General features: G+C 42.8%; 2 protein-coding genes across 12 annotated transcripts in view; both read right to left on the bottom strand.

Annotated features, from left to right (window-relative positions):
- The window catches only part of DYM (dymeclin), a 212,298-nt gene extending 196,293 nt beyond the window's left edge, over positions 1-16,005 (bottom strand). For all 8 annotated transcript variants that reach the window (XM_074532155.1, XM_074532156.1, XM_074532159.1 and 5 more), the window contains exons 1-2: positions 15,864-16,005; positions 4,400-4,577 (exon numbers count right to left, since the gene is read on the bottom strand). In XM_074532155.1, the coding sequence (XP_074388256.1) occupies positions 4,400-4,539 (140 nt within the window). In that variant the 5' untranslated portion in view covers positions 4,540-4,577; positions 15,864-16,005. The remainder of the gene's footprint in view (positions 1-4,399; positions 4,578-15,863) is intronic.
- Positions 16,006-20,188: 4,183 nt separating this feature from the next.
- CZH18orf32 (chromosome Z C18orf32 homolog) lies at positions 20,189-24,350 on the bottom strand. Of its 4 annotated transcripts, none has more exons than XM_074532586.1 (4): positions 24,224-24,350; positions 23,710-23,796; positions 21,895-22,136; positions 20,189-21,266 (listed from the first exon to the last, which is right to left on the bottom strand). In XM_074532586.1, the coding sequence occupies exons 3-4, from the start codon at positions 22,120-22,122 to the stop codon at positions 21,192-21,194; spliced, it is 303 nt and encodes a 100-aa protein (XP_074388687.1). In that variant the 5' UTR covers positions 22,123-22,136; positions 23,710-23,796; positions 24,224-24,350; the 3' UTR covers positions 20,189-21,191. The 4 variants fall into 4 exon arrangements, with proteins under 4 accessions (XP_074388687.1, XP_074388688.1, XP_074388690.1 ...); XM_074532587.1 differs by having other exon boundaries at positions 21,895-22,131; positions 24,224-24,272; XM_074532589.1 differs by lacking the exon at positions 24,224-24,350 and adding an exon at positions 23,930-24,217.
- Between the last annotated feature and the right edge of the window lie 353 nt (positions 24,351-24,703).

The raw sequence follows: 24,703 nt of genomic DNA, 5'->3' as shown, positions 1-24,703 counted from the left end.
TCTTCCTCAAAGTAAGGCCTTTTTTCTTTGCCATTGAACACAAAACAGAAGAACCAGCCCATTGACTAAATTCATACTGTGGGAATGCTGATTTTAACGGCGTAGTTGGAGGACAGACATCAAAGAGTATAAGGCAGCATATGATTTATTGCACCATTTAAAAAATGTACCATGCTAAGGAAACATAAAAGCTTCCCATCTCTATGTCTTTCCATTAAGGGCCCATGCACATTATTCTTGAACCACCAACTCCTTTATAATTCTGGGGAAGGAACAAAGCAGAACAGTAAATATTAAGCACATGATTTTCAGCAAGTTCTGCTTTAGTTAACTTTAAGTTTTCCATCAGAAAATAATTGTAACTAATACCACCACTAAGGAGGAGGCTGCATTCTTGGTAGCAAATCACAGAAAATCCAGACAAACACAAAGTCTGCCTAGACTGAGAGCTAACACTCCAAAGCAAACCTCATAGCTCTTAATCCTGACAGTAACTTAAAAAATCATCCAGAGAAGCTGTATTTAATTTTTCCAATAACCAAACACTATTGGATTTATAGGGTAGTCACCTAAAGTATAGAAGTGGCATATTTATACAGATTTTAATTCAGGTCCCACAAGTCCATTCTGTGCAAAAAATAAGGACCTGTGAAGGAAAAAAAACCAGGAACATGCAGGAGTGGGAAACTGGAGTACCAAGTACTTCCTAATGGCTGAAACCAGAAATGCCTCAGCAGACACTTCAGCAGTACCTGCTTAGCACGCATGATTTGCTTTATGGAAGATGACATTGCAATAAACCTTTTACAGTGAAAAGTGTGAGGCAACCTAAAACTAAACTGCTGGGAGCTGTTCCTTGGACTGTCATTGACATCTGTACCACTTATCTGCTCCCACTCCTAGGCTTTCTTTATGCGCCAGATACCCAGGCTGGCTCTGGCTGTTACTATTCCCTCATGCCAGGGGAGTCACAGGCAGCCAGCAGGAATTCACCATCAGCTCATTTCTGATTACTGACAGCTGAGAGTCCCTCTTAATATTTGTCTAATTATTAAGTAAATCAACAGTATGAGAGGAAGAATGAACAGCCCAGGAAGACTGGGGTATATAGTATATATATAGTATACATATATATATATATATAGTATACATATATATATATATATATATATAGTATACTGGACTCCTCAGAGCAAGCTCTGCTTTGAAAACACTCTCCTGTTCAGTTTTGGATGGCAAAGCAGGTTTAAGCAATCCCACATTTTAGCTTAATAGGCTGCTGTGCCCCAAAAAATCAATCCCTCATCATGCCAGAATTGTTTCGTGGTGCCAAGCCATGAATCATTGTAGGGAATTATCTTGGCTGAAAAAATAAACACTTCTGCTGTGTTTTCCAGATAGATTAGCTCATAATTAAACCTACAGAAGAACAATATAAACACTGGAAGAGATAGTGAAGCGGCAAGAGCATCCTGCATCAATGCTGACAGAGATACAGCAACTTGCAGTCGGCAGCACTGGTATTTGGCAAACTTTCCCATACAGAAACAAACTATTTATTCCATATAGAAAACGACCTTGTTTTCTTCACCAAAAGAAACTACCTTGTGTTCTTGACCAAAAAGTCAACAGGATTGAAAAAAAATAAAACCCAGTAAAAAAAGGCATGGCTGAGGAAATAAGCAATGCTAAACAACTTCACATGGAATCAGAAAAAGAGAGATTAACCCATTCAGTCAGGTAGAGGTCAAAAAAGCCAAAATAAAAACCAAAAAAAGAGAACCACAAAGATGAGATACGGAAAAAAGGAGGAAGAGATCAACTAAACTGAAAGGTGAAAGAGAGAAAAGCAAAACAAGGACAAATGAAGAAATACAAAGTGCCAGGAGACACAAAGCATAAGAAAATTAAGACAGCAGAGCGCTGCAAGTGGTGCTATTTTAAGATCTGGTATCATGTATTCATGTTTCTTGAAGTAACAAGACATTCCCCATCTCTCAAGCCAAGGCACAGAGACTACTGTTCCACAAAAGATCCAGCTCTGTTTGACACCTGGGATCTACGGCACCTGGACTAACTTGGAACAGCTTCTGTAAAGCAAAGCACTAGTCACAAGCTCCTAACTAGAAAAAGCATACATGGAAAAGTGTTAAACACCCCACAAACTTTCTTACACACACAGATTCAGATTTCCCTTGGAATCCTTCTTTGCAGATACTGTTTCCTTGCTATGGGCAATGCTTCTTGACAAAAAGGGGAATTTGTTGGGCATCTGTTGCTGAAAGGAGTAAATCTACCCCAGCCCCACCATTTCCACACCTTGCTTGGATAATCTGGGTTTGGCTGATTGCTTTTCCTACCAACATAAACTTTTCTACCGCATTCTAGTGATTTTCTCTGCCTCTTCCCCTATGGTACTGACATGTGTAGAACAGAATTACATCCAAAGCAGCACCCAGAGAAGACAGCCCTCTTTTCCCTGGGAATCGCATCAGTTCCATCTTTGCAAAAACTTCAGGAAACAGATCTTTTACTCTGAAGTATCACCAACTGCCTCCAGAAAAAAAACAACACAAAGCACTTAAACTGCTTCAAATAATACTTGCAAACAGTCACTAGTTTTGCAACAAACCAGAAAAAGTGAATTTAAAAAGAAAAGAAAACGGTAAAACTCTGTCCTGTATGACACATGAAAACTGGCTCCTTTCCACAAATCACAAACAAGCATCTTGCTGCTGACACTTAAGCCTCATTAAAAAAAAGAGTTAACTTGGTCATTTGGAAGATTTCAATCTCATAAATTGACATTGACCTCTATTGTTCCATTCCTGAAGGCAAGGTTATCTGATATAATCAAATACTGAGGGTGCTGTGCAGCCAACAGAGCCTGATTTCACTTGCCAATGGTTGTCTCAGGTAGATGCAACTAAATGAGAAATTTCTGTTTCCTTCCAATACTAAGCTGCAGAAAAGATGTCTCTAAAAATATTTCCTCTCTAGCTCTCAGGCAAGAGCACCATCTGGTGTTCAGCTAATTAAAGCTTTCAACCTGCATTTGGATCATTTTATTGGACTTATTGTCTTTTTAATTATCTTTCTTGCTTGAGGTTTTTTTTGTTTGGTGAGGTTTTTGCTTTGTTGATTTGGGGATTTTTTTAGCAAATTTACTCTGCACTGGATCTGAATTTCAAGAAATAGGCACAAAAAAGCTGCAAAACAAGCTAAGAAAAACTCCTTAACTTTCATGGTGAGCAAAGAAAAATAGAGCAAAAAAAGAAATTGCTGTGGTTTTATATGTAATTATTATTAACCCTCACAACAGAGTATTATATCAGTTTTTAGAATACTGTCAATCTTATCAGTAATGGGTAGGCTGTAAATAAATCCAATCTTCAGGGATCTTAGAGGAAACACAACTAACCGCTTGTTTGCACACTCCCAGTCCCGTCCTGCCCTTTACCAGCTTTACAGCCCTCCACAACTCTGTCCCTTCTCCCACACCTCTGGCTATTCTCTCCAGGCAGAAGCCAAAATACTTCCTCCTCCTCCTCCTCACTCTTCATAAAAATAGCACCTAGTAAACGCTTCCCAGTTATTTACCTTAACCATTTTCCATTCCAGTTGCCTGAACTTTCACTTACAGAGAAGCACCAGTTTTACGCTGAAAACTGTAAAAATAGTTTAAGTAATACCTGAGGATATTAATATCAGATTGTTCTTGTAAAATTGATAATCTACACACAGGCCAAAGAATTCAGCAATGGAGTCGGGCTAATAGAAGTTACAAGAACTTAAATTCTCTACTTCTGGAGATGCGCTATGGATCCTCCAAAAAATACTGATTTTATTTATACCCTACACCACTTTCTGGAATGAAAAGGCATCCAAAGCTTGAATTTTAGGTATTTAGAAAATATTTTTATGGAGAATGCACACCAAATTTCTTTCTGAGATGCAAAGAAGGTGAAAAAAAGCTATACAGACTAAGCAACTCAAAAGCTAACCTACAATTAAATCATGCAAGAAGTACAATTCACTCTAAATTGAGAGGAAACATCAAATGTTGGAATCTCCAGTAAACCCAAAGGCTATACCAAAGGAAAAGAAAGCTTCCTAAAACAACAAGGAAAAAAGGCTCCCCCAACACAACAGACCCTATTTCTGATCTTTACCAGGAGAATGAATAGCAATTACAGCTATTACGAAGAAGAAAGAAACCCACAGGAATGGAAGAGGTGGTGGAAAACGCTTCCAAACTTAGAGACAACAGTCTATTTTACACAGGCATTTATTCCTCTGCTACCTAAAACAGGAATAATTAACATAACCACTCATTTGCTTTCAGACTGGTCACTTCTATAAACATATTATCAAAGCCAGCTCTTCAACACCCTCTTACCTGTTTGTTGGAGTGGTGAAGCTAAAAGACAGAAGCTGATTCCAGAACGGGTCATTCTCAGAGATGGGCTCTGACCCTGACAGTTTCTGTAAGTACTCATTTTCTGGAAGCTCACTGATGCTGCTGCTATTCGCTCCCATCTTCTTTATTTGGCAAAGGTTTTTCTAAATTTTCATTTCTTTGAGAAAAAAAAAAAAAGAAGAAAGAAATATTTTAAGTCTTTTGCACAAATAAGGAATACGTACACCCTGAGTTAGCCACCAGTAAAGCTTTAGATCACCTCCTTGAAAAATTACTAAGATGCAGGAATCAGGCACATAGGAATATATCAGAAAGATTTCCTTTCAACAAACTTTCAACTCTAACATGTTTGGTCAAGAAAGATAGAAGTTTTTGTGCTATTCCTTCAGTCATCATCTCACTTGTATTTCAATAAATTATACTCAGCAAGAACACTGCTTCACAGCTGTATCAGTGACAAGGCTGCTAGCAGTGGGGAAAACTACAAGAATAGAATTCACAATTTTAATGGGCGTGCCAAGCTGACAACTATTCAGAAATATGTTTTCAAACTGAACACGCACAGATAGAAAATTATTACTCCTGTAAAGATGCAGCTAATTCCTGTGTGCCACCAACGATCTACAACTTTAAAGTTCCTGCCTTAACAGCTCTTATCATGCTGTTATCAAGTAAGCAAAGGTACTACTGACATGAATCTCCTGACCTCTGTGAAATAACACAGTTCCTTCCAGGCAACTACTTCAACGGGAAAGAGTCATAAAATGAACACATCAGAAACACAACTGCCTTTTAATGGAACACTGCAGAAGCTGGCACTCCAAAACCTCTTATTATATGTGTTGTACTTGATCTGCGTGAGGAATGAGAAGTTTTAAAATCTTCATGCTGCTTCTCATTTTTATAAAGAATTTAATTAACTAAGAAACCAACACAACGCTATCAACTACGTGCCAGGTATGATCCCAAGCACTTCACATCTTTCCAGGGCATCAACTTCAATAAACTTCTTCCTTTTGGGACAAAATAACCGTGACTGATTGGTTTATAAGTTTGTATCAAAAAAGGCATCACCATCAAGATAAAAGTGTTGTGCAACATTAACTGCAACCTAAATACTCATTCCTGAGCTGGCACAAGACATTAAGAACAGGCACAGCTGCATCAGAAGATGTAAACTGCTACCCAGCAGCAACTTTTCCCTTGGTTTCTACAAAGATACAGATGCAAAGTATCAGATACAAGATATCAGACACAAGGATCACGACCATACTGATACTCCTAAACTCATCAATTTTGTAAAAGCAATTAAGTCCAGAAAAGACACTTCTAAGAGCAATCAATATTAATAAAGAACTGTGTAAATATGAAGAAAGCTTACTGGAAAGAAACAAAAAGCTGTAACATTAGCAGCCATCACGGAATTCATATTTGAGATTTAGAGCAGCAGCAAAGTACACAAATATGTCAGAAAAAACAAAGTGCCAGCACAGTCATAGAGAAGACTATAAATATAAATATAAATATAAAATATTAAAGAAATCTTTAAAATGTGAGATCCTAACAAAAAAAAATAAAAAATAAAAAATAAAAAATAAAAAAGAAAGAAAATTGTGATTATTTTCTAAATTTTATTTGTAGGAGACTCTACAGGCAGGGACACCTTGTACTGGACCAGGTTGCTCCAAGCCCCATCCAACCTGAAGTGTTTGCAACATGTTCAACTACTGCAAAAGCCAACAATGATGCTGTTGGCCCTGGACCTATACTTTGACACAAACCCCATCCCTCTAAATGGCTTAAAGGCCCTACATTTAAACCTTTATTTCTTGGAGAAAAAACAAGTCTAGCCTCTGTCTGCTTCAAGTTCCCATTCTCTGCTCATGTTTTCCAGCTTACTTGCTCCAAGACAAACAATCAGTGGTGAAGAGAACCAAGAGGCAGCTGCAGCCCTGCCTTCAAATGCCTCCACCTTCACCTGGAACTCTGAGTTCTCCACGCCAGAGCACCGACAGTGCCCAAAACCCTCAGTCTGTTCTCTTGAAATGAGTCACTGTATTCTCTGTTTTCAAGCTACTCTTACAGTTTGCTGCAGCTCCCAAAGCCCCCCACATTTAAACCACCTTCCCAGAAATATGACAGCAACTGGAACAGCTTTCAAGCTAATTCTTGAAAAGGAGTCACGCTTGCTTTCCAGATTTCCTACAGCATGCCAGCACGTTACCATTAAGACAAAATCCAAAACAAAGAGGGCTTTAACAGCAAGCCTTAGCAAAATTTTATTGTCTGTTTTCAGAGTCAGTGTCAAATCACAGTGCCCAAGAACAAGCCCAGCTCCACAGCCACGCTCCCAAGCAAACACAAGCTGTGGAGCTCCTGAGAGCCCTCCAGCCCTAATGCCCAGCTGCCTCCCTCCAAATCGCAGAGAACATTTTTCATTCCACAATCTTCCCCAAAGCGACAGTAAAATAAGGCACTGGCTGATTATTTTCTCCTCTAAATGAAATAAATATCAAGCCATCCAAACATCAAAATAATCCTGCTTGCTTGAGCTTTAAATACCTGACAGTAGTTTGTAGATAAGGAGACTTGGCGAGCTTTGACTTCCACTCACTCAAGAGCCAGCAAATCTTGGAGCAATCAAACAAACATACAGATTTTTTCGTTCTGTTATGACCCAGGTGGTTTCTTTCCTCTCCTAAGTACATTACACTCACTATACCCCTCTGAAATAAAAACCTCAGCAAGTTCTATGGATCCTTCCTGTGGATGACTACACCTACAGACACACAAAGCCAACTCCTTCCATCAGGAACTTGTGTTACCCCAAAGCTTGATGAAGTGCTCTGCAATGACTTCATGACACAGCCTGAGCACCTTCAGCTCCTGCAATCTGAACCACAGGCCCTGCTTTACACAAGCAAGACATTTCTGAGGAACTCCAGCCATCAAATGACCCAGGAAACAAGTCTCTCCTTCAGAGTTCATTAATATCCTACTGGAAAAATGACTAAAAACAATTTAAAATAGAAAAAAAAATCAACATTTAATTTCCAGGCATTTTAACAACAGTAACAGATTAACCCCAATGCTTTAACTTAGCGGATTACATGCTAGTCATGATCTCAAACACATTTCCAATTCAACTGCTACTAAATAATATTAAATTAAATGGCAGTCAAATCAAGTATTTCTCTTAGAAATAGCTGCCTTGTGCTGAAAAGATCACTCAAATAAAACATGTAACCACTTAAATGTCCACACTGCTTTTCATTAAGAGGCACTGCCTCTGTGCCTGCATGCTGGTTAAGACAGTAGAGGTTCAAGTTATTGGATAATATAAAAGGTTCATCAGTACTTGGAACAGATTTACAACAGTATGCTTTAAGCAGTATTTAAAACATTTACTTATTTATTTACAATTTTTCCTTCAATTTCATAACAGCCCCCACTGCACAGAAAGGCTGCACCAGGGGATCCCAAAGAAACTGCAAAAATCAAGGTTAAACAACTTCTGCTTCCTCACATGCTGAAGTGGGACAGCCCCAGTAAACACCAAATCACAGCAAATTCACTCCAGGAAAGTCAGTCCTCACTCTAGCAGTAAATTACCAATGAAATCTGATTTACTTTTCCTTTAAATATGTTAAATAAATAAATGCACAGTTCATTAATATAAGATTTTACAACAAGGCCATCTACTTATCTGCTCCCCCACCTCCCCCCAACAAAAAAAAAAAAAAAAAAAAAAAAAAAAAACCACCAAAACCCAGACACAACTTGCTATCACCTCATTTAGCTTAGCTCAATATTATTACACCCCCAAAGAATCACAGCCTGGCCTGCCAGTGTCATTCTCTATTAAATCCAGCATCTGTTTAGCCCCAGAACTTGGCTCCGTAATGCAGCAGCAGAGGCTTTAGAGCAACACAAGGGAGTTTGTTTTGCACATCAGGACTCATTCCAATCTCAAATTGCTAGGGGTAGGTATAAATCCCAAGTTTACTGTTTGTTCTAGAAGATTTTAGTATTAATTATTAACAAGGCTTACAAGAATATAATTTTTCATCCGAAAGAAAGTTAAAAGCAATTCAGCAGTACACAGATGCCATGTCTGAGCTCCTAAGTGTAACTCAAGGTACAGATGTATACTGTTGAACTTGGGAAAAAATTTGTCATCCTCTACACATCTTCTATTTAAACAAGTTTAGACAAGTAATTAGAGTTCCTTTCAGGATTGTATCTCCTACTGGTATCACAACTTAATTGCTAATGCTGGAATTTTATCTGTCCAGTACAGTCAGCTGCCCCCTTCCAAAATTACACTTGCCATGGTCATCTGGCTTAGTCTGCAGATATTTTGAATAATATAAATTACAGATATCTGTGGGATTTTCTTTTAATTATTGCTTTAAAGTGTAAGAATTTGAGATGGTCATGCACATGATTTTACAATGTCATCTGAGATCTGGCCACTGGATTGAGTCCTTAACACAATTACATGAAAATACTGAAAACATCTCAAAACCTAACAAAAGTTTAGTTTCTATACAGAGCAGGACTCTGGTTACCTTTATAGTTTGCAGCTTTATGAACTATGGACACTGTTTTCTTTCCAAGCAAAGGAGCCACAATCACTGTAAAGATGAGAATAGGAGGTGTAATGCTGCTCATTCAGCATTACCAAAGCACTGCACTGAGGTTTTTGGCTGATTCCTATTTGTATCTAAGAACTGCAGGTTTCAGACCATCTCTCACCCATGAGACATTAAAGCATCCCACAAAATCCTAAGATAAATCTTGCCACAGAGGTGTGAGACTACTGCAATATATTTACACATAATTCTCCATACAACAGAAAACAGTATGTATTGTTCAGTTCCAATATTTGAATTTTACTGTCCACACAATATATTCAAATTCTGACTACTCCTTGTGTTACAGCAATATTTCATAGATAAATAGAATGGTTTGTTTTGGAAGGGACCTTTATAGGCCATCCCATTCCACCCCTGCCATGGCAGGGATACCTTCCATTGTCCCAGGCTGCTCCAAGCCCCATCCAGCCTGGCCTGGGACACTTCCACAGATGGGGCAGCCTCAATTTCTCTGAGCAACTTTGCAGCTTTCCAGATATTTTAAGTGTTTATTACCTGCACTGCTTGGGGAACTCTTTTGGGGAAGTTTTGGTGCTGTTAAAAAGGCTGAAAAAATTCCCCAAAAATGAGATTCTGTCTTTCTACAAGACAAAAAGCAGTTATGCAAATGCTTCATTCATACTCAGAGATCACTCACTAATTTTCACATAAAGAGGTCCCAAACTGTAAGAATTTTAATTTTACCAATTAAATTGGTAAGATTTTGCTAAGCAAAACTAATGATGCAGAAATACCTGGCAATAACAATTCATGCCAATAAAAGAGATCTTCAGGAAAAAAAAAAACAACTTTACAATCCTCAGACTTTAGGAATTCTTGCCATTTTAGATCAGAAAAGAGCATTGAAATAGTCTTTGTTTTTAAAGCATGGTAATGAGTCAGAATATTCCAGCTATAATTTAATGCTTAGCAATCTTCAAACAGTATCAAACCACTATTAAAAATCCACCTTCTCTGATGCACCAACTAGCCACAACCCAGCAGCCTGGGAGATTTCAGAGTGGAATAAACACATCCTTCAAGACCAATTAGAAAAGCTTCCTACTGTTTTTAAGTTAATGAGTTACGCAGGAAAGACTGTTTCTGCTCACTTTACACTGATTTGTAATTTTCCTCCCCTTTTCTACTGCCTTTTTGGCAACCTCTCCTTTCACTCCTTCCTTCAGCTCCCTTTACCCACCCCTTTTACTTTTACATGCTGAAACTGTTCAGATACATACCAAATCCCCTCTCCCCCAGAAAAAAAAACACACCAAAACCACAAAAACCACAGTTTTATGAGAAGCAGCAGACAGGCAAGCTGCTTTTGTGACAAACACAAATTAAGTGCTCTTTTAGAGAACCTGACTGACCATGACAGGGTCTATCTTTGCAGCTTGGAGACCAATACCATCTCTCATAGCTTTCTAGATAATCCTCTGTTTCTCCACTACCCACTATTTTTCAGACACTGCCAAGTTTGATGGCTACTGTCAGGGATACAACCCTCTAACCTATTTCTATTTTTGCAGTAGCCCAGCACACTAACTATTCACCAGGTACCAAAACATCTTCCTGTAAAGCTCAGCACAACAGGACAGAAGTATTTTTGGACAGCAGTGAGAAATGCAACAGAATTATGAAGTGGTCCCCACAATGCCTAAGAACAATAACAAAAAAATAAAATAAAATAAAATAAAATAAAATAAAATAAAATAAAATAAAATAAAATAAAATAAAATAAAATAAAATAAAATAAAATAAAATAAAATAAAATAAAATAAAATAAAATAAATAAAATAAAATAAAAAATAAAATAATAAAATAGAATAGAATAGAATAGAATAAAATAAAATAAAATAAAATAAAATAAATAAAATAAAATAAAATAAAATAAAATAAAATAAAATAAAATAAAAATAAAATATCTTAAGGTCTTTAGGCAGCTCCCAACATAAATTATCTGACTTGTTCACTGTTTACTCAGCTGGATGAACAAACACAGCATCTCTCTCGGTTCTCCTGCTCTGCTCAAGTGCCTTCCCCTTCCACAATAAGGACCTGAATCGAGCAGCGGCGCAGAGGCATCAGAATGGTCCTTCTGGGTTCCACTGAAGCCTGAAGAGACTTGCACACAGCAGAAGGGATCAATCTCAACAGATTTACTGCAGGCAAAGAAGGCCCCTCACAGGGAAGGCAAGCAGCTGAAAAAACGAGTGACGATGCTGTATTTTCTGCTCCAGTTCCTTTTCCACAACATTTTCGTGGGAGTCAGTCATCAATAAAAGCCTAATTCTGAAGAGCACAATCTGCTCCCTTCATGTCCCACCTACGGTACAGTTGTTCTGCTCACAACTGAAGAAGGGATTTTTCAAAACCTTCATGGTGAGGCAGAGTATTTCAAGCAGAAGAATTCCAATGTGAGTGAGCCCGGATGTTGTGGTGCTTCCCCAAACTGCTCAACAAGGGATGCTATTGTCTTTGACAGCTCACCCTACACAGTTTGTCACATTTTAATAAATGCTCTGAAAGGAGATGACAGGAAAATGAAAATCTAAATTCTATAAATGAGACTGAGATGCACTGATCGTGTTTCTCAGTGCCATCTCAGAAAACTAACATGTTTTCATACACTCTATAATCTCTAAACTCCAGGTTACTGGTGATCCACTCTGCTAATTTCTGATCACCAAATCTAATAATTTTAATAAGCAGATGCCCACTTACTAATCTCAAAATACCTTACTTCAAGTGAACAACTAGTCACCTTCAAAGCTGCGTCCTGAACTGGAACTACTGACTCACAGGAGGACAAAAACAAGGGGACAACCTTGCTCAAGATGCTTTTCCCTACAGTTGTAAGAGATCAAAAATAATTTACACAAAAATGCCACTCCAACCTTTCACCTCACAACAGAAACTTCTGATACAGAGTGCTCTAAAAAATATTAAAAAGTTACATGATAGCCTCGAACACCAATAAGCAAATACAAGCTTTTGGCAAACTAGACCCCAAAATTATCATATTTCCACCCAACATGTATTGGCCTTTCCATTAGCACATACCCATTGGTGACACAGCCAATCTAAATGAAGCTTTTTGTCCTCTATTCCCTCAGTCACCATGCTCTGGCAGGGCAGGGCAGGGCAGCAGGTACATGTCAAACCTCTTGAGGAAGCTTTTGCTGAATCCTGCATGTGAAATGCCTTTCTCTCAAGGTATTTCACAAGTTCAGAAAGCTCCTGTTCAACTTTTACAGGTAAATAAGCATTTAAGGACCTCTTTGTCCAAGTTACAAAAAAGCAATTTATGCAACAAAACATATCTCTAGTCCATTAATACAAAATCCCACAAGATCAATTAAGGAGTCCTCAATTTTGTTCATTTTTAGTGAAGGCAATTACACACCTATGCTAAAACATTATACTTGTGGCCAAATCTCTCTGAAGGTTCAAAAGCCTCTCTAACTATAAAATTTATCATGAGTTAACAAAATTTAAAGCAACAGAAACTATAAAGATCACTTTTCTGTTGAAATTCCTACGTAACAAGTTACGAAATAAATCTGAGAGCAGAATGACAGCATCAGTTTTATAAAAACATCCTGTCACAGAGGGGAGGAGAGGTGGTGTGCAGGCAATTATGAAAAAATTTAATCATGAAGGAAGGTACCTCTACCCTTACTCTCACAATTCCAACACCCTAAGAAAAGGTCAGCACTCAAATACAGCTAGTGTTTTTTGGAGTACATGCAGAAATAAATTCTTTAATCCAATTAGTAAACACTGTCAGAAGGGAAGAAGGCTGGGTCAGGCACACCTTGTAATTTCTGTGTAAAACACCTGTTACAAAACTATTACAGGTAAATAATACATTTTTCAAAAGTTTCAAGAAGTGAAAATTGAAATACTATCTCCACTCTCTGCAGTGGGCAGGTATTTCTGTAAAGGCTTTGTTTGCTCTCACCAGTGAGATTCCTGCTGCCAGCCAGGACAGGTGTGCTGGAACTATAAAATGAGAACAACAAACTGAACTTTAAACAAGTATACCAAAGGGATATGGAGCTTAAAAATAAAGACAAATCAAGAATGAGCACAACCCATACTGAGACCTGCCTTCACAGATTAGGAACAGACAGCACATCAGAACCAACATTGCTGGTTTGACATTCTCTACTTCCAGAGGCCAAAAAGAGACTTTTATTACCACAAATACAGCAATGGTTTTCAAAAACAGTTTTACACCAACTCCCTGATAATCTATGACGGATTATGGTGTTGGAAATTTGGTTCAATATGAGAAGGCTTTGATGACTTTGTCCCTTTCCTCTATTTATTAAAAAAAAAACCACTCAGCACCTCAAAAATCAATTTATAGTAATTGTTTCTAATTGAAATGGAAGGTGGGTTGGATATGACACAAGTCAGGCTAAACATAGCCTGATTTAATAAATCAAGTGGTTTCAATACGGAAGGGATGCTAAGATTACTGCTGCACACAAGTATTTCATCCCTACTTCACTATCAGCCGTAAGTAACACCTGCCTAAAAGCCACAGTAATGTTTCAAAAAGATAATTCAAGCACCTTATAAGCTTTAAACAGATGCTCAGATGTTCATTAAAAGGCCTGCATTTGCTTCAATACTGGTATATTTTGGTATATGTAAAAGTTTATCCAACTATTTTGGTATCTGTGCTCTTCCACAGTTTGGGCATTAACCCTATTTTTGCAACAGGATTATTTGGCTCTGCTTTTGAAGTTTCTCACAGCTGAAGACCTAACTACAACATAAAAAAGTCTGTTATGCAGAAAGACAAATCTGCTCTGTATGAGTAATAATTTTATACTATATTACAATCATAATTTATATTAAAAATATTATATTAATATGTTATATAAAATATATCACCTATCTTCAGGATCCACTGGAAATTCAGTTACACTTGTCACAGTGTGGGATTACTTCAAGGTGATACAGACTTTCTACTCTATAGAATACACTTCAAAAAATACAGTTAAAATCATTAATCATCTACTGTGGCATCAGTTCAGCAACCACCAAACAGGATTTCTTGCTTTTAGTGACTTTTGTCAGTCATCAGCATGTCAAAAACATCTTAAGGTCTTAAAAACACAGCATGTCAGAAAATGCCAGAGGGCAGGGACAGATTTTGGCACATTGGGAATGAGGAATTGCTGGCTGGGAGGGTGGGCAGGCCCTGGCCCAGGGTGCCCAGAGCAGCTGTGGCTGCCCCTGGATCCCTGGCAGTGTCCCAGGCCAGGCTGGATGGGGCTGGGAGCAGCCTGGGACAGTGGGAGCTGTCCCTGCCCATGGCAGGGGGTGGCACTGGATGACCCTTAATGTCCTTTCCCACCCAAACCAGTCTGGGATTCTATGATCTCTGAATCTTCCTCTTAATCTGTTAAAATCACTGGAAGGAAGCACCTGATCCATTTGAGTTTAGCAGTAATTTGCTACAATTATTTTTTTTTACTGATTTAGCAGGAAATATGAGGGATTAGAAGCTCTGCTGGCAAAACATCAGCAGGGGACTGTCAGAGGAGGAGCTGAGGATGCTCCAGCCAGGTGACAGTGCTGAGCTGGGTCCAGCATTCCCCGGGCTGTCCACGGGCCTCCACTGATGCAGCAGCAGTGGAAAGAGAAAACAGCCCATGGAAACGACAGCAGGAGGCCTCCCAAGCTCCTGGCACTCTAAGGAGAAATGGCAATTTTCTAGCCGGCCCAGCTGGAGCATCCAGAACGTTTTTCAGTTGGGAACCGACACAATGTGGGATTACACAACCTTGTGTTGGGACACGGGACCCAACCACCCGGGAGCCTCCTTCCACTCCCCTGCACTCCAAAAGTGATCCACGATGGAAATATCAACAGCTTCCTTACTTCTGCAAACACCTACAATGATTAAAACTGCAGCCCAGCACGTTATCCCTCAGCACAGGCAAGGGAAAAAATTAGATAATGCCCCACAAAGTCTCTACGCTCAGCACAGATTAAAAAGAATAAATAAACAAACAAACAGTGCTTGGCGTGAAGGCATATGAGGTAATACAAAGCCCGGCAGCTCAGGTGAGATACCAATCTCAATTTTAAACCTCACTTTTGATAAATATTATCATTCATAAGTATAAAAACAATGTGGTAGGAGTGAGGAGGCAGAGTGAGCCGCAGGAGATCTGAGATGCTGCAGAAGCATAGAAAAGCCTCCGTCAAGAACAGAATGGAAAATAAATCAATTTATCATCTAGCCATGAACAACAAATATCATTAAGAGCGCATAAGAAAAAACGGGTACAAATCTCTGGCTTTCCAGTCCCGGGTGCATTTAAAGGGACACAGGGACATCCCAGGGACCCTGAGGGATCACAGGATCCCGGTAAGGGAACAGTCACGGTCTGGGTAAAGGGACACAGGCACATTCTGGGAACCCTGGCAGGGATCCCTGGATCCCTAAGGGACACAAGGACATCCAGGGGACCCAGCGCGGGATTGGTTCCTGGATCCCGAAGGGACACAGGTACAACCCAGGAACCCTGCGAGGGATCCCGGGAGATGCCCCAGCCCGGGCGGGGACACGGCGGGTGCCGGTGCCCCGGCAACTCTCCTCAGCGCCGGTGTCGAATTACGCAAGGCATCTCTCCGTCTATCGCGACACAGGCCCGCGCCACGAGGGGACGGTGACGTCGGGGCAACCGGGGGCTCTCGGGGGCCGCCTTCGGAGTCGGCGGCCGCCGGGTCCACCCGTCGCCCTTGCCCCTCGAAGGCACCGCCGAGGCCGCGCTTACCGTCCGTGCCCTGAGCCCGAGGTCGGTGGCGGGGTCGGTACCGGGGTGCCTCGGCCCGCGCCGCTCCCGGGTCCCCTCACGGCCCCTCACGGTCCCCGCCCGCCTCCACGTCGCCGGCGCTGCCCCGCTGCGCGTGCGCGAGGCCCGCGCGGGGCGGCGCGCGGGGCACCACGGGAGTTGTAGTTCTTGACGGGCGGGGCGTCCATGACACGTCCCGTGTCAGCCCTGAGCTGATCCCCCAGCGTGGGCAGCAGGGCAGGGGGGATCCTGCCCCTGTGCCCCTAGGCTCCAGTGAGAGCCCACCTGCAGAGCTGCCCCAGCCCTAGCTCCAACAGCACAAGGAGCTGGAGCTGCTGCAGCCAGTGCAGAGGAGGCCACGGAGATGCTGCCAGGGCTGGAGCCCCTCTGCTCTGGAGCCAGCCTGGCCCAGCTGGGGCTGCTCAGCTGCACCAGAGAAGCTCCAGGGACACCTCAGAGCCCCTGCCAGGGCCTGCAGGGGCTCCAGGAGAGCTGCACAGCCCCTGGGGACAAGGCAGGCAGGGACAGCAGCCAGGCAATGGCTCCCAGGGCCAGAGGGCAGGGACAGATTTTGGCCCATTGGGAATGAGGAATTGCTGGCTGGGAGGGTGGGCAGGCCCTGGCCCAGGGTGCCCAGAGCAGCTGTGGCTGCCCCTGGATCCCTGAGAGTGTCCAAGGCTGGGCAGGAGCAACCTGGGACAGTGGAAGGTGTCCCTGCCCATGGGATGAGCTTTGAGGTCCCTTCCATCCCAAACCATTCTGTGATTCATCCTGATTCTCTATTCTGCATCCCATATTTTCAGTGGGACATGAGGTAAGCCCGACGAATGGGACCAGCAGTGAATGTCTGAGGGTGGGAAGATTTACCAGGCCTCATCCAGCCCTCGTGCTGCTTTAACTCATTGTTTCTACAAGGGTAGCCTCCAAAGTGGGGCTTGTGCCATCAGCAGCAGGTTCCAAGGTACCCCTTGGCTCGTTAAAAGGGAAACTCTTCCCAGTGTAGTCCTGAGTTTATTCCCACATTCCTCATGGTGCGATGACAGCAAATCCCCAGCCGGGCTGTTCCCCATCCCTGTCCCTGGGCAGTGCATGCCAGCAGCAGGTCTGCAAACAGCAGCAGGTCTGCAAACAGCACCAGTGGGTGTAGCTCTGAGCAAACACTGCCACGTTACAGCTCCGGGGCTCGGCCCTGCTCACACAGCGCTGGGTGGCAATGGCTGCGCCCACAGAGCCGCGGCCTGGCCAACAGCACCAGCACAGCTGTGAAACACTGTGTGACAAAATGCAAAGGTTTTGTACAGCAACCCCCGTGCCAAAAACAAGCATTGGGGATTATAAACACATCTCTTCACAACATGGCAATTTATGTTTCACTGTCATCCCAAGGACAGGTTGGGCAGGGCTTGGAGCAGCCAGGGATAGTGGAAGGTGTCCTGAAGGTGTGACAGGATGAGTTTCAAGGCCTCATCCAACCCAAACCATTCAGTGAGTCTAAAACAACAGTGAAGTAAAGATACAGCACTATTACCTAAAAGCATATCTAATACAAAATAATAATGGCAAACATGGCCTTCTAGAGCTTTTCAATTAAATTACTGCAGCCAGGTTCACAGAAAACAGGAATAATGGCAGCCTGTTACAACCAAAATATGATTTGCTTCAGCAAGCATTTCTCTAACTGCACAAAGATAATCCCTTCTTTCAAGTCTTAGGCAGTTTAATGAAACCGTCATTTCTCGCTGAAGGAGATTTTAGTAAAACTAAGTGTAAATTAAATTTCTCTTCATTTCCTTCACCTGCAACCTTTGCAGCCACTGTTCTTTCAGCAATAATGTTCTCCATCGTACAGAAATCGTGAAGGAATGAGCCTGAGGACTGAACCTCTGCAGCATGTCCAACAGCTCCCAGAATTCAGCTGGGACATGATTGCTCCATCTGGGCAATAACAGCATAATGTGCTACTGTCATTAGATCAGAATTTATTTTCAGTTTAGACATGCTCAGCAGCTGATCATGTGCAGTTTAACATGCCAGAATTTCCTTTCCTGTCAGGATCAGGCCATCAAAATAATAAGCAACATAAAATTAATTCATTTTATTTAAGAATTTTTGGCATATATTTGCATTTTTAAAATGTGTTTTTCAACTAACTTCTTGGCATCCAGCAATCTGTGCAAACCAACACACAGAAGGTACCATTAAGACCTTCTCATTAAGAAAGAAATACTTGAAATTAGTTGATTTGAATAATATTTTTTCAAATACTGAGTTATTGATCTTTCCTCAATAGTATTTAAATAAAGGCAGACAGGTTTAATGCTGAAGAACTTAGGACTAGATTTGCAGTTCTTTGGTCCCCTAAAGATGCCAACTCTGAAATTTTCTAAAAGTCTTCAGTGTAAATGGAGCTGCTACTTGGTCTAGGGAATTCTGCTAGATGTCCACGTGCCACCATCAGGTGCCTAAACCTTTTGTAAATCTTGTTTTTAGCGAGTAACAAGCACGTGGGAATTTTCTCAGTTAAATTCAACTCACTTGATCAATATTATTCCGTCACATGAGGATTTTCTTAATTTCTGCCTGCTTGTTTTCCTTAAAGAAGGTTTTGTGCACTCCTTTGCATCCCTGCAGATGATCTTATGCACTCCAGCCCAGACCTGGGCCTTTGCTTTCACTCGATTTTCATTTAACTATTCACAACACAACAGGATTGTTGACCTATTCTTGCAAAAGAATAGGGGCAGAAGATTATAACACAAATCTCCGGACAGGAATTCCAGTGAAGTGCCTGGCACAGAAGGTTTTGTGATGTAGATTGCTCCCTTTAGGGTTTAACTGCAGCTCATAAAAGCAGTGGAACACCATTCCAAAGACCATAAATGTGTAATCTTACTTGCATTATCTGCCTGTTTTCGTTTTTGCAGTTTTTTTCAGAAGGCCTGGTGTTTAAATATGGTGCTGGCACACAGCTGGAAGCCTGGTGCTGCAACCTAGTTTACTATACACTTTATTTTCTCTTTTATTGTTCAATGCATTTTCTTCTGTAATAATATCATAAATAACTAAGAAAAAAAAATATGCAGACTTCATAAATTGACTGAATACATTTACAAATTAAAGGAGCCCCTGTAAAGCTCTTGCTCTACTTTTAGTTGTGCTCCCAGCTGTTTAGAAGTGGATATACTCTAAAACTACGGCCTGTTTATGAGATGCCCAGCATATTAAAAAGAATGGAAGAGACAATCTCTTCAGCAATGCTCAGGATGTCAGAACACGAATTCTTGTTTAGCTGAAGAGCTGCAGATTGGACTGGGCGTGACTGAGGCAGCTCCAGTGCTGGGGACAGCTCTGGGCCCTCAGCACAAGAGAGACACCGAGGGGCTGGAGCGTGTCCTGGGCAGGGAACGGAGCTGGGAAGGGGCTGGAGCCCCAGGAGAGGCTGAGGGAGCTGGGAAGGGGCTGAGCCTGGAGCAAAGGAGGCTCAGGGGGGCCCTTGTGGCTCTGCACAGCTCCTGACAGGAGGGGACAGCCGGGGAACAGGGACAGGAGCAGAGGGAACGGCCTCAGGCTGGGCATGGGGAGGGTCAGGTTGGATGCCAGGAGGAATTTCTCCATGGAAAGGGAGGTCAGGAATTAGAAGGGGCTGCCCAGGGAGCTGTTGGAATTCCCATCCTGGAGGAGTCCATGGAATGATTGCATGTAGCACTCAGTGCTCTGGGCTGGTGACAAGGTGGGGATTGGTCACAGGTTGGACTCAGGGGTCTGTTCCAACCTAAATGATCCTGGGATTCAGTGATCTAGGAGGAAGCTGCGATACTCTGATCCGATGGGGGGTTATGTTCCAAGGATGAGGCAAGAGCTGATTAAACAGCAATTCCAAACTCAGGTCCGAACAGAGTTTACTGCTTAAGGAAGAGTAACAGCATTAATCAAGGCCTGACACGGAGGTGTCTGTGCCTGAGCTCACTGCAAAGTCACGGCTGTGGCTGCAGGGGCACAGGATCTGTGAATCCTGCAGATCAATTCACACCAGGTCTGACCAAACCAGGCACTGGCAGGAAACAAGGCACCTCACCAAGGGCACCAGGCAAAATTAGATACCAGAGTAATTAATCAACTGCTGAGAGAAATCACGGCCACAAGAATAACACTGGACCACAGTGACAAGTGAGGGACTGCCCGTATAAAAAGTGCATTTTTAGGCCTGCCTGAGAGAGGATTTTAATGGAAATTAAATCACAAAGAACAATTCAAAACTGCTGGAATGGTTTAGTTTTGAATCTTTTAAAGAGCTCTCTGGTCTGACAGACAGGGAAAAGCAGGAATTACCACTTTTATTCCTTACTAAGCACAGGGACACTTAAAACGCTTCACGGCTGAGATGCAGCTCAGCAGCAGAACCTATCTTGCCAGGAAGAGGCAAAGTCTGCCCAGCTCATTTTATCATGAACTCAGTTATTTTAGGGCCTCCTTCTGCCTGGGGCCTGTCTCCAGGTTTTCAAAGATTTTTGTTACCACTTGAAGTGTTTATAGCTCTGAACACTAAGAATTCTGTGATTCTGTGCAATAATTGCATGAAGCAACTTATTTTTAAGTAAAATCCCGGTTTATTATAATGAAAATTCCACAAACATGGTTAAGAGGTTTTAGTTGGATGTTGAATTTTTTTTTAAAGCCAGAACTTTGCCATTACAAATCACTACCACAGAACATAAAGCAACATTCTCTTGCATCATGCCTCAGGAAAAAAAAAGGCATAATATTTCAAGGAAAATAATTAAGGAAAGTATCACATCAAGACTTTCTGCTTTTAGTAAGCCAAGTAAATTTCCTATGCAGCCTAACTCCTCTAGCTCATCCATAGATTTGACATGAAAAATCTAAATTCTCCATAGATAAATTATGAGCTTTTGTTGTCACAATGCAGTCCACAGTTCTTCACCAAGAACAGAGATAAAGCCTTTAAGGTGAAAGCCTCAAGTACTGCACTAGCACTTAGTGACATCAAGATGCTAAGATACATTTACCTTCCATACAGAGATTTATTCTTACGTTATTTAACCTAAACTCTAATCACACCAAACAGATGGCAGGTGAAAAGTAGTTCCAGCAAGAAAAATACAAGAACATCAGCTTTCAAATATTTTAAATAAACAAACAGCTGCCATTTTAGTGGCAAAAGGGACTTTCCTGCAAGCAATTAAGTTTTTTATTCGGCTAAAATGTGCAAAGAAAAAAGTCTCAAAGTGAGAGGAATATCAGCAGTTCATACTGGACAGGAGGGAATAAAATCCTTAGGAATTAACTCCTTCAAGCTGTTTTCTTGTCATACACTGCAGCAGATCCCTTTGCAGGACTTCCATTTGCAATGCCATTGCTTTCCAACTGCAAACAAAAAACAGCGTCATTAATGAGATGTCAAATTAGAACTTCACATCTAAACCAGGAACAGCTGGTGACAAAAATGGCTTTTAGAAGCAAGGCCAGCAAAGATGTGTGGAGAAATACTGAGCAAGAATGAAAAGTGGTGGTGTCTGTGTAGGTTTACAAATAATTATTGCTTCAGGGGGAAGGGAGGAATGAAAGCAGCGACAATATTTACGAGTCTTTGCATTGTGACAGAAGATAAATAATAAAAGCATAATTTATATGCACTAAGCATCCTCCCCCATTACAAGTGGCAGAGCTGGCTGAAGAAAGGGACTGTTTTTAATTTCTGCTTGTGACTTGCCAGATACTTGACTTTTTTCTTTGAAAGAACAGGCAGCTGTTAAAAAAAAATATATTGATTAAGCTGTTTCAGGATACGGGTACAATTCCTCTTCCTCCAAGACCAGAAGAAGCAACTATTATCCTAACTATGTCTTGAAGCACCAATTCCTAGCTGGCACAGTAGTGGTAATTGCTGTTGCCAAGAAATATCTGTGAACACACCCAGCTGTTCACCCTCCTGAGCTACCACTGGGTGGCTCACCCCGGAGCCTCCCTGCTTAGGCAGGTGAATTAATGTTACCTTATGGCCCCCCGGTCCATCCTCCTGGTCTCTCTTGGCAGCTGCAGGTCCCCGGGGGTCCCCAGTGCTGCCTCCGGGCCCCTGCTTGGTGCCTGGTGGCTCCTGCACTGCTTTCTTGGGCCAGACACGCTTGATGAAGGGGGCGACCATGGGGTAGATGTAGGGCTCCAGAAACTTCTTGTAGACCCAGAGCAGAACAGGGATCACGATGCAGGGAATGCACACCATGGCTCCGTCCTGTGCTGGGACAGAGATGGTGAGGGGGAAGAAAAACAGCTTAGGTGGGAGTGTTTGTATGCCACAACCTGAGAAAACACTATTTACAAAGTAAATAAAATCCGTATTTCATATTCAAACGTAGATTATTCTGTAATTATTAAGCAGCTGCTAAAGCTTCAAAAATGTTGTGTGTTCCAATGTTATAAAGCTTCCAACAAAGGGAACATTCTTGCCATTTTAACAAAAAAACCAAAACATTTTGCTATTAATTCATTAGTCCTACAGATGCAACTAAGGAAAGCAAATTCAGGAAATAAGAGTTTTTGCTTAAGCCACACAAAAAACAGTTTAAGCAGCAAGCTGCCAGTATTAGCCCAGTTCCCACTATATTATGAGTCCAAAGGGTTTGTTTTGCTCAACTCATTTTTATTTAAGGAGAAACTAAACAGCAGAAAGCAAATCCATCCAATGAGTTGCTACCACTGAAGGGCAGGACAGTGGAAAAGGAGAAAAAATTCCAATCAGGATTTGAGAGAATTAGCACATGGGTTACTTTCTTCCTGCTGCCCTCACCTGATCCCACACCAACCTCACACAATTAACTGGAAAATGAACCATGACCTCTCTCTGAAACCCCACAAGTCATCAAAATTTGCACCTTGGGGTCTATGCTAAAAAAAAAGCAGAAAAGCAAAGCAAGGAGGCAGAGAGGTCCAGCTGGGAGAGGAAGCAGTTAATTAGGGCTGGACCTGTCCCTGCCAGTGCTGACAGCAATACATTAGACACACTCTGCTGCCACACAACTTTGCCCTTCACAGTCCCCCTCTCTAGGCTGCTGACATCTCGATTCTCACACCAAGAAGCAAAACAAAAGCTTTCCAAGATGGAGAATGAAAAGGCAGATGTGCACACCTCACTAGGGACCAGTTTTGCTTTTTATTTTATGTTATCCTGAAGATTTTTATCCCTGTGGAAAAGCAGAGTATCAATTTCCAGTTGACTGCTTCCAGGTTCTGCTCTGGCTGCTTCAAATACACTTTAAATCTACTCTCTGAGGTCTGAGAGGAATCTTACATTGAGACAACACAAATGAGGTAACCCTTTAAACTTATTTAAAAAATATATATTTCAGATACTGTCTCCACCAGAACTTCCTAAGTATTAAATTTGCAGCAAAATGTGGATTCGTCCAGCAGCTGAAGAACATGGCTGGAGGGAACACCTCAGGCTGTAGAATCATTATACAATTATAGAATTATTTGGGTCACAGGAGAGCTTCAAAATCATTTCCTTTTATTCCCTGCCATGGCAGTGACAGCTCCCACTGTCCCAGGCTGCTCCCAGCCCCATCCAGCCTGGCCTTGGGCACTGCCAGGGATCCAGGGGCAGCCACAGCTGCTCTGGGCACCCTGGGCCAGGGCCTGCCCACCCTCCCAGCCAGCAATTCCTCATTCCCAATGGGCCAAAATCTGTCCCTGCCCTCTGGCCCTGGGAGCCATTGCCTGGGTGCTGTCCCAGGGAAATAAGGCCCGTGTTGTGCTGCCTCTGCAGCCGCTACATGTCCAAAAAATTCCTGCTCAAGAAAATCATCCCTACCTCCGCCTGATGCACCAGTGGTCCCTGAAATCAGCGTGGAACACCGTCCTGACGAATTCCTCCGGTGTCCTGGCGAAGTTCGGCCAGCTGTTTAACAAGGAAAATAAACAAAAAGGAGAAAAGCGGAGTGAGGGGGTGGCCGGCAGGTGATGTCCTGCGGCGGGCGGTGCCGCTGCCCTCGGTGAGCCCCGGCACGGAACGCGCTCACTGACGGGCAAACCTCGGCACGGCACGGCTTGGCTTTGTTCCCAGCGCACGGAAAACGCCACAGCGGCAAACCCGCCGGGTTCTCCCCGTTTTCCATAAAGGATACGGAGCCCAGGAGGCTGCCTGATATCAGGCGTTGCCGTTCCGCTCCCCGGGGGCGGTTGGGGCCGGTGCAGCCCGTGAGGCCCCGGCTAGCGGCGTGGCCGGGCAGCCGTGGGCCGTGCTGGGCGGGGGGCAGGCAGGGTGACGCGGGGTGTGGGGAAGGGACCATTCCCTGCTCCCGGGGCTCCCGGTGCTCCGCACCCACCTGCGCCCGCACCGGAACGGCCCCGCGCTTCCGGGGCGGCGCTTCCGGCCAATGGCCGGCGGCAGCGCGCGTCACGCGACACAGCAGGCCCCGCCCCACCCGCGCGGACGGGAACGGGGACGCGGACCGGATTCCCGATTATCCCGGATTTGGGAAGGGGGAAATGTGGGATGGCCCGGCAGCCGGCGGGAACACGCGGCCCGGCTTGGGGGACCGATGTTGGGAATGAGGAATTGCTGGCTGGGAGGGTGGGCAGGCCCTGGCCCAGGGTGCCCAGAGCAGCTGTGGCTGCCCCTGGATCCCTGGCAGTGCCCAAGGCCAGGCTGGATGGGGCTGGGAGCAGCCTGGGACAGTGGGAGCTGTCCCTGCCCATGGCAGAGGTTTGGATCAAGATGGGCTTTAATGTCCCTTCCCAGCCAAACCACTCCCCGATTCTGTAACATTCACTGTTCCTGACCCACAGCAACGCCCAGTGCGAGG

Source organism: Zonotrichia albicollis, chromosome Z, assembly GCF_047830755.1.
Source record: "Zonotrichia albicollis isolate bZonAlb1 chromosome Z, bZonAlb1.hap1, whole genome shotgun sequence".
Classification (NCBI taxonomy): domain Eukaryota; kingdom Metazoa; phylum Chordata; class Aves; order Passeriformes; family Passerellidae; genus Zonotrichia; species Zonotrichia albicollis.
Note: the sequence above shows the minus strand (reverse complement) of the source record. Positions and strands in the feature narration are given on the sequence as shown.

Bases quoted from the DNA above. Each gene is read 5' to 3' on its own strand.
- CZH18orf32 (XM_074532586.1), bottom strand. From the start codon at position 22,122: ATGGTGTGCATTCCCTGCATCGTGATCCCTGTTCTGCTCTGGGTCTAC. The intron at 21,267-21,894 runs GTAACATTAATT...TTTTGTTTGCAG, and splicing joins ATGGACCGGGGGGCCATAAG to TTGGAAAGCAATGGCATTGC.